Below are 8,587 nucleotides of genomic sequence, written 5' to 3'. Positions count from 1 at the left end.
CTGAGTCATATAACCCCAGCCCTATAGGCTTCTGCCGTGACAACTGCCCCTATTAGAAATCTGCTGCCGTCCTCGGTAGCAGCGCAACAGGCAGCAGTGTCAGAAAAGTACGTTACAGAATGAGGTGGAGATGCTAAAGATATTGCTAAAGATATTGCTATTGGTACGTTCTACCGACGTAAGATATCATCTAGCGCTTAGTCATCTATACGGGGCTCTAACTACTGTGGAATCCCTAGGTAATCAGGGACAAGAGAAACCATGATCACGCTCGCTGAGCAGGAGCATGATCCGCCCTGATCAGTGTCACGCAGCAGAGGATTTCTGCTACATAGGAGAGTTTGCACATAGGCCAATTGGTCAACTATTTGTCCATTTAATTTTCTCCTTCTCTTTGCCACATATCCTCTTGTAAGCACTAAATGCATTCAGCTCTATCAGGAGGATTACTGTCAAGAAAGAACTCCATCCTCCGCAGCGGGATATGTAATAGTAATTCAGGTATCTTAATTTTCCTGCCGTTCTAAATCAAGGCATTATAAGGCACCAACACCATCGAAAAGCGGGGTTTGAACCCTGGCCACACCGCTGCGCACGCCATCCTTCTTCTCGAACCAGATCATTTCCTTGAGCATTTCCTCCAACTGCAGATTCAACCTTGTGACTTGAGCATCTTCTATCACAAACTCCGCTTTTACGATGTCATCACTGCCATCGAGCCAATCAGTAAGATGAGCATCGAATTTTCGGTCATCGGACACATGTTCGAATTTCAAGGTAAACCCCATTGAGCGATCTGTAGCATCGATGAAGAGCGCATCATCTCTGATTTGAACCAGTAAGTTATGATACCCAGGATTCCAGTAGTTGCCAGCGTAAGCACTGAGGGGTATTGTCGGTGGCTGCGGAGTATTACGTTTTGCTTTTTGCTCATTCACTTGGCCCTTCTGGATCCCTTGACTTTTCTTCGCTTGGGTTTTCTTTTCCTGCTTTTTCTTCTCCTTCTTTTCCTGGTTCTTACTCATTGGATTTGCATCTTTCGCCTCGGCCTGGGGCTTGGGACCGCGAATTTCAACAGATCGTGTGTCTTTGCTTTTGCTGTCCTGAAGTTTTTCGTCCGTGACTCCAAGGATATTGTCAATTAGCTTTTGGACGAGGGTCGTCGCCATGCCATATGCCCCATCTGAGTTTCCCATGATCACAGCACCGAATGAGAAATCAGGGAGAAAGAAGAAGCGACTTGCGAATCCAGAGAATACCCCATTATGGCCGACAACCATATGTCCCTTGTAAAAGTAGATATCCAGGCCAGCAGCATATGCTACCGGTGAGCTGTGCCGCTTCCGTTTTCCTGGGTTTGGATTCACAAAAGTTCGCAGGCGAGTGAGCCCTTCATAAACATTTTTATTGATAGGGTCTTCGCGATTCATGAACGCCTTCACAAATTTGATGAAGTCATTCACGCTCGAAATGATAGACCCTGCGCCTTGGCCTTCTGGGCAGTCTGGACTCTCTAACCCACGATATGTTGAGTCGGCCCTTTTCCATGTGTAGCCAGTTGCCATGCGGGATCCAAATCCTTTTGATCGTGCGCTGCTGGGTTGAAGAGTAGTTGATGTCATGTCCAGAGGCTTGAAAAATCGCTCTTCGAGGAATGTACCAAAATCCTGTCCGCTCTTGACTTCCACAAGGTGGGTTGCGACGGTATACATCATGTTGCAGTAAATATACTTTGATCGAAGGGGGGCCCCGACAGGGAGATTCCGGAGGTTTCTCGTAATGGATCGAGCATTGTCCGGCTTCGCCGCTCGCACACTCATATACGACTCGTCATGGCTGGCGCAATATGATTAGTCTTGAAGTCAAACATAGAATTTGAAAAATATTAGCTCACCCAGGCATTCCACTTCTATGACTTAAGATGTCTTCCACGGTGACGCCTTCTGTGTATCCTTCTCCAGACATAACAAAGTCCTCGGGGAGAAGAGTCGACATGACGGCATCGTACTGAATATCCGGGAACCTGTCATTATCGTCGACTAGCAATCCCACCGCCGCAGCAGTGAGTGATTTAGCAGACGATGCAATGTCAAACAGCGTATCTGCTGTACAAGGTACTTCGGGATCCAGGCTCGCATGTCCATATCCCGCAGAGGCAATTTGATCATTGTGTATGATTGCAATCGCCAGCCCCGGGACATGCTGCTGATTCATCAACTCTGTCACATATGGCGCAAACCCTGCCGAGTGAAAAAAATCCATATCGCTGATTTGACGAATTACCGGTGTGCGTTATGGAATGCCACTGTATAGGCCTGTTCATGTAGGTTCCAGGCGGTTTCTTTGCGGGGAAAGACCTCAGTTCAAACCTTGAAATGACAGATGCCACCTGGCATGAGAATGCGGGCCGGATTATAACACGCTTGGTCAGCCGCAAGGCTTAGTGTGCATGCCAGTGCCAAGTAGCTCTCAACGTTGGGGCCTGAGGATCAGCACCCGAGCGGCCTGGGCCCTTCAGGTTGCCTAACCGGAGCGGTGCGGCTTTATCCGACTGCTGCCTGTTTGGCCATGGAACTCGGGTAGAATACCTCTAAGTTGATACTAGACCTAGCATAGTGGATAATTACTGGTAGCATTCCGATTGAAGTGATCATTTTGTTCTAAAGCTGTCATTCTTCTAAAGCCAGAAATAGACTAGGCAGTTTACCAAAAGCACCTTTTTAAAAGATTGTTGAGATTGTTGAAGGTAGTCACTTCTAAGTTGCAGGACTTTATACAATTCCTACACGCATTTCTGTTTCCCATGCCGAACAAGAAGACTATACTCTGAGGAAAAATAGATACTCATCTACTATTACCAGCATTGTAGCCCTTACTGGAGCAAGAGATACCAAATTACCTCTCCTCTGTCTGCATACTGTCATATAGCGCCTTGAACAGTGATCCTGGCCGTTCAAGCAGCTCACGCGGTGGGCCCTCCTCAACGATACGCCCTTTGTCTAGCACCACGAAGCGATCAAAGTCCAGCGTTGTGTGTAGCTTGTGAACAACAGCAATGACAGTGCACGCCTCGAATTCTTTCTGCAGAACCTCGTGTATCAAAGCGTCCGTATCCGCGTCAACGCTGCCACCCACCTCATCCATAATGAGGACGCTGCTTGGATTGATAACTGCTCGAATAAGACAGAACAATTGCCTCTGTCCATGCGACAAGGTCTCTTCGTTCATATCCTCATCCAGCCCGCCACGAGACTCGCAAAAGTCCCATAGGCGCACAGACTGAAGTGCCTGAATCAAGCGCTCGTCGGTAGCGACCCCGAGAGGGTCAAGGTTCTCGCGGACGGTGCCTTGTAGGAAGAACGGGTCTTGGGGAAGGGAGTTGAAGCGAGCACGAACGGCCTGGCGAGTGATGGTGCTGATGTCGATGTCGTCGACGCAAATCGATCCTGATTGAAGCTCCAACATGCGCAGGAGAGTTGATACCAGGGAAGATTTGCCGCTACCTGTGCGACCGCAGATGGCTACCTTTTCACCAGGTGTTATGGAAAGGTTGATGTCCTGGAGTACTGGGTCCGTGGAAGTGTCATAGGATGCAGAGACACCGTTGAATACAATGGCGCCCTTTGCGGGCCATTTGTCGCTGACAAGTCCGGTCTCATTGGGCAGGTTCTCGTCTTTCGTGTCGAGAATATAGGTACGGACACGACTGATAGCTCCAAGAGCCATTTCAACCTGCGTCCACTCGGTAACGAGCGTCTGTAGCGTGGTACTGAATGTCACGATTTGATACAGGGCTACGCCGAGATAGCCAGTTGAGCCACTGCCTCTGATATTTGTCGCAAGGGCAACGAGAATAATGGCGATTCCAGCGACAAATAGGTCCAGTACCATTGTCAGCCATCGCTGGACACACCACAGCAGATAGTATGGCTTTTGTGACACGTTGAGGGAGTCGTGGACAGTTTCGACGTAGTGGCTTGTCCAGTCAAAGGCCCGTATAGAGGATATACCACCCAGGGTTTCCAAGAACTGGGAGAAGAGAGGCGCCTTGGCTTCAATATCGAGTATTCGCAGCTGTCGGGATGTGCGCAGATAGAACAGCTGGATGGCCACGATGATTACAATGCACAGTGGAATTGCGATGGCGACGTAGCCAGAGCCGATGAATAAGATGACCGCCGACATGATGGCACTCAGTAGCTGAAAGATGGTTTGATCCAACGAAGTGGGCAAATCATGGTCAATGAGTTCAAGGTCTTGGCTGAATCGGTTGAGCGTTACGCCTGCATCCGTGGATGTGAGAAAAGACGTAGGTGCCCTAATCAACGTCATGATCAGCATCATTATCATGAACCGTTCTGGTGTCTCATTAAAAGCAACTTACCGCATAGTGGCTGTCAAAAGAAGCTCATGGAGCTTCCGGGACGTCCGCGGAATTACAAACAGGTTAAACACGCTGTCGGCAAGGGAACAGCCAATGATCGCTATTGAAGCGAGAGCTGCGTACACACCGAGGTAGTAGCCAATCTCTTGGTTGGGATGATCAGCGTTGTAGTTTGTCCACTTTTGCAGCCATACAGAAGGGAAGTTGACACCAAACACAAAGGTGGCACAGGCGCAGACATACAAAGTCATCCTCCAGCTGCCCGCAATTTTGACATAGAAAGAATACGCCTTCCAATCACCACTTTGCTTCTGGAGATCTGGTTCGTTCCCCCCGTCAAGAGGAACGCCCACCTCCTGCATCGTCTCATCGGAGATTTCCAGCAATGGACGGGACGTTGTGACGGTTGGCTGTTCCGAAAGCTTGCGGATCCAGCCTCCTGACGGTGAGATAGCGTCGAGGGTACCTTGGTGTGCAATCTTGCCATGTTCGTTCAACGTGACAATTTTGTCCGCGAACTGCAGGTGGCTAGCAGTGTTCGTGGTCATTATTACGGTGGTGCCAACCTTCTTCGCAAGACCGTCGGCTCCGAGGACGCTTTCTAAGACTGCGCGCTCAGTCGTGCGGTCAAGGCCAGTAAGCACATCGTCTAAGACGAGGATGGGATTTCGACAATACAGAGCCCTAGCTAAGGATACGCGCATTTGCTGACCACCGCTGAGTCTTGATCCTCGCGTACCAGTGTTGGTTTGGTCGCCGTGTGGTAGTTCATCCAAGTCGGCGACTAGTGAACAAGCCTGTATGACGATATTATACCACTTGCTATCGTACTCGGAGGTGCCTATGATGTTGCTTCGAACCGATCCCCATGTGATCCAAGGGGTTTGGGGGCAGAATGCGGCTTTACGAAAGGACGTGGCAACTTTTCCAGAAACACATGGCATCTCCCCGAGTAAGAGCCTGAGAAGCGTCGACTTGCCAGATCCCACCGGACCAAATATCATTGTTATTTGGCCACGAGGAATATCAAGGTTCAAGTCATGTAGTATAGTCGTATCTTCATCATAACCAGTGGACACCTCTTGGACAGAAGCAACATTCTGGTGTTGGTCTAGTTCGGCGATGGCCTTGGAGGCCGGGTTTTCTTTGAGAGAAATGTCGTTTGTATTATCACTGTTGGACGATATACTGTCAGAAGGCTGCTTAGAGTCGGGGGTAATTCGGAAGTCATGGCGATCCTCTGATGTCAAATACTCTTGAATTCGACGAAACGAATTGGCAACCGTCTGGATGTGTTCAAAGCCGTCAATGATGTGGATCATGGGTTGGTTCAACAGCTCGAATAAGCTGAGCGCGGAAAATGCAATACTATCAGTCAAGGTCTCTGTGTTTCGCGACCTTGCCAGGATGATGTATACCCCATAGCCCCAGACCGGCGCAAACGTGGATGATGCAAAATCTAAGGTCACCATCAGGCAGGTTCTCTATGAAATATTGATGTATGGCCGTCTCTTACAGGCTATGGTGACAAAGATGTTCAAGACTCGCCACCTCAGAGATGCACGAATCTCGTCCAGCCTGAGCTGACGAATCGTGGCGGAAACAATGTCCGCCAACCCATTCATCTTAATGGCCTTGACTGATCCTAGCGCCTTTGCAGTCGCAGCCAGACGGGATTCGATGGCTTCCAGCCAGGGCGTCTGGGCATTTCCAGCGGCACCCGCTAGCGGAAGACCCGCGATGAGACATACTGCGGACATTGTTAGCGACTGGGACAGTTATATTGGCCCAGTCATTCATTATCACATACGAACGATCCATAAAATCGGAGCCACCACAGCGATTCCCAGAAGGCGATACAAGAGCCAGCAGGCGATGGCTACGTCGATGAAACTCGCCCAAAGCTCGTGAATGAGGGGCAAACTCTGTCCTATGCGATCGATGTCGGCACTCATGAGCGTAATTGCCTCCGCGTCTGCGATAGAGGTTGATTTCATCTTCAGTGTTTTTTCGAATATCATCATGACGAGGCTTCCGCGGTACATGGTAAGCAACCGGTACGTCTTGTGCTGGTTGACGGCATACGAGACCTGTAACAAGATCAGAGAGCTGGCTTCGAGTCATGACGAAGTAATTAAGCGCCTACCGCGATGCCGATGTAGGCAATGGCGTACGCACCAATCAGACCGTATGCGGTGTCATTGGTTGTTGGGGTCCTGGCCTCATCTATAAAGTCGAGCACGCGCTCCACGAGAAACGGCTGTGCAAAAAGGAATCCACTATAAGCGAGTCGCGGCAGTACACCTGCAAGAAAGGGCCACTTGTAGTGAATCAAAAAGGTCCAGAACAGAGCGTAGTCGCTAGAGTGGTCAGCTGATCGATAGTGTTAGCGGATAAGGTGTGTAAGATGAGCAATGGAATCTCACCATTGTCCCATCGTTGCTGCAACTTCAAAGATCGGGACGCGGAGAGGATTTCAGGGTCAACCGGGGTCAGCATATCGACTGTCAGAAAGGTCTTGAAGCCCTTGATGAATATATGATTCAACCACAGGAATAACGATCGGTCAATGGCTCCCGCCTTCTCCTCTGGCGTCGCGTGTTTCCATTCTGGGCGCGAGAACCGGTGCCAGCTCATGTTTTCGGCGCAAAACATCAGGACCTTGACAAGATAACTTGCTAAAAGAATGGACGCCACGGAATGGCTTCCTGGCAGAAAAAACAAGGTACGTGTCCGGGCCAGGTCTAGCAAAGTGGAGACACCGAGATATACGACCAAGACGGTTGATGGCCGCACCGAATAGATGTGCTCAAAGTAAGACGTGACGAGGAGAATGCAGAAGCCTCCTATCGAGAATCCAATGCAAGCAAAGGTGAGTCTCGTATGGGGTATGTTCTGGGCCGACCAGACGGCGAGAAGGACGGCTTGTAGGATAATGAAGGCAGCGAACAAGGACTGTCACCACAATGAGATTGGCATTTACCCATCGGGGTAGTGGTTCGGGTGAAACTAACCATTTTGACGGCCAATGGCCACGACCTAGAGACTTTTGGGGCTTCATTGCGCAGATTCGACAGACGCAGAAGCGCCCAGCCGACTGACAGTTGTTAGCATTTGTATATGAAGAAGTTAAAGATGGGAAGAAGGCAAAGCGAGGCAAATAATGGGAAGGGGAGTATATACTCGAAATTCCCAACGGCAGTATGGTTAATATGGCTTCCTCAAATAAGAGCGTAAAGTCGAAGCCGTTAAGGCAGGAACTGTTGACGATGCCGAACACGTCCTCGACAGCCATGGAGCAACCCTGCTGAGGGTCCGACATGGCTGCGCAGTTATGGCAACGAAGGTGGAAGACAGATCAGACGCTCCAACCAGTCTGCCTATGCAGAGTAGGATGGGAGCAGAGGCTCTAGTTGTGCGTGTTCGCGTGCTCACCGGACAGAGCTGAGGGGCGCAAACGTGAGGTGTAAATTCAATGTTTCTGAGTGTAGAGGTTAGAAGCTCGCAATTGAACGTCCATATGGGCAACCTGATTGGCATGTTCCAACGAGGGACCGAACCTTGGAAGTGACCGAACCAAAAAAAAAATGTAGGCATTGGGGCCAGAAAATTGATGTGATCGTCAGAGGGAGAGACGGGAGCCCCGAACTGTGATCGCCGCCCCCAAACTGCAGGTGGGGTAGGCTGACGGGAGATCGGGGCCATTTGGAACTTCCCCGGCCCGCACGCTTGTACAGTCCATTGAAATTGGTGAGGTCCGAAATACGTTCACTTGTATTTGGTTTTATTTGTTAGGCCCATGAATACCGTTGATGATCACTCAACGATGTGTTCCTCTGATTCTTTATTCTTGAGTTTCTCTTTTCTTTTTATCATGAGTTATTCAAACAAGAAATTCCTCGTCAATTATGTGTGGAACGTGGGAAGACGGCAGCGGATGTTGAGACAAGGGAATTTCCATCGAGTGTTCATCCCCTGTACTGCGGAGCATTGATTTAACAGCCCTCCGAGATGTTTCAGAAACACCAATCAATGTAGCTTCTAGATCACGTGCATTTGCTAATAGTTCGCAACCCCCCAGACCGACACCCGAAATCTTCTCTGCAGTCACCCTTAAGGCCTGATTTGTTAGGCTTTATTGCCAGTGTAACGTAACGTAATTCACATACGAGCTGCGCACACAAGCGAGCTGCGCACCCTACC

The 8,587-nt window shown here is 49.7% G+C and overlaps 2 protein-coding genes across 2 annotated transcripts; both read right to left on the bottom strand.

The window, feature by feature from the left end:
- Positions 1–517: 517 nt before the first annotated feature.
- BO97DRAFT_379960 (beta-lactamase family protein) lies at positions 518–2,362 on the bottom strand. The gene is made up of 2 exons (XM_025693182.1): positions 1,895–2,362; positions 518–1,836 (listed from the first exon to the last, which is right to left on the bottom strand). The coding sequence occupies exons 1-2, from the start codon at positions 2,260–2,262 to the stop codon at positions 537–539; spliced, it is 1,668 nt and encodes a 555-aa protein (XP_025545837.1). The 5' UTR covers positions 2,263–2,362; the 3' UTR covers positions 518–536.
- Positions 2,363–2,842: 480 nt separating this feature from the next.
- On the bottom strand, positions 2,843–7,866 carry BO97DRAFT_447385 (P-loop containing nucleoside triphosphate hydrolase protein). The gene is made up of 8 exons (XM_025698773.1): positions 7,568–7,866; positions 7,399–7,481; positions 6,811–7,339; positions 6,531–6,757; positions 6,195–6,474; positions 5,901–6,134; positions 4,385–5,843; positions 2,843–4,318 (listed from the first exon to the last, which is right to left on the bottom strand). Exons 1-8 carry the CDS (start codon positions 7,704–7,706, stop codon positions 2,896–2,898), a joined length of 4,374 nt encoding a protein of 1,457 aa, XP_025545836.1. The 5' UTR covers positions 7,707–7,866; the 3' UTR covers positions 2,843–2,895.
- Positions 7,867–8,587: the final 721 nt, after the last annotated feature.

This window comes from Aspergillus homomorphus, assembly GCF_003184865.1.
Source record: "Aspergillus homomorphus CBS 101889 unplaced genomic scaffold BO97scaffold_95, whole genome shotgun sequence".
NCBI classification, from domain to species: Eukaryota; Fungi; Ascomycota; class Eurotiomycetes; order Eurotiales; family Aspergillaceae; genus Aspergillus; species Aspergillus homomorphus.
This window is presented reverse-complemented; position numbering and strand designations above follow the sequence as displayed.

Bases quoted from the DNA above. Each gene is read 5' to 3' on its own strand.
- BO97DRAFT_379960 (XM_025693182.1), bottom strand. From the start codon at position 2,262: ATGGATTTTTTTCACTCGGCAGGGTTTGCGCCATATGTGACAGAGTTG. The intron at 1,837-1,894 runs GTGAGCTAATAT...ATATTGCGCCAG, and splicing joins CATAGAAGTGGAATGCCTGG to CCATGACGAGTCGTATATGA.
- BO97DRAFT_447385 (XM_025698773.1), bottom strand. From the start codon at position 7,706: ATGTCGGACCCTCAGCAGGGTTGCTCCATGGCTGTCGAGGACGTGTTC. The intron at 7,340-7,398 runs GTTAGTTTCACC...TTGTGGTGACAG, and splicing joins GGCCATTGGCCGTCAAAATG to TCCTTGTTCGCTGCCTTCAT. The intron at 6,135-6,194 runs GTATGTGATAAT...CAATGTCCGCAG, and splicing joins TCCGATTTTATGGATCGTTC to TATGTCTCATCGCGGGTCTT.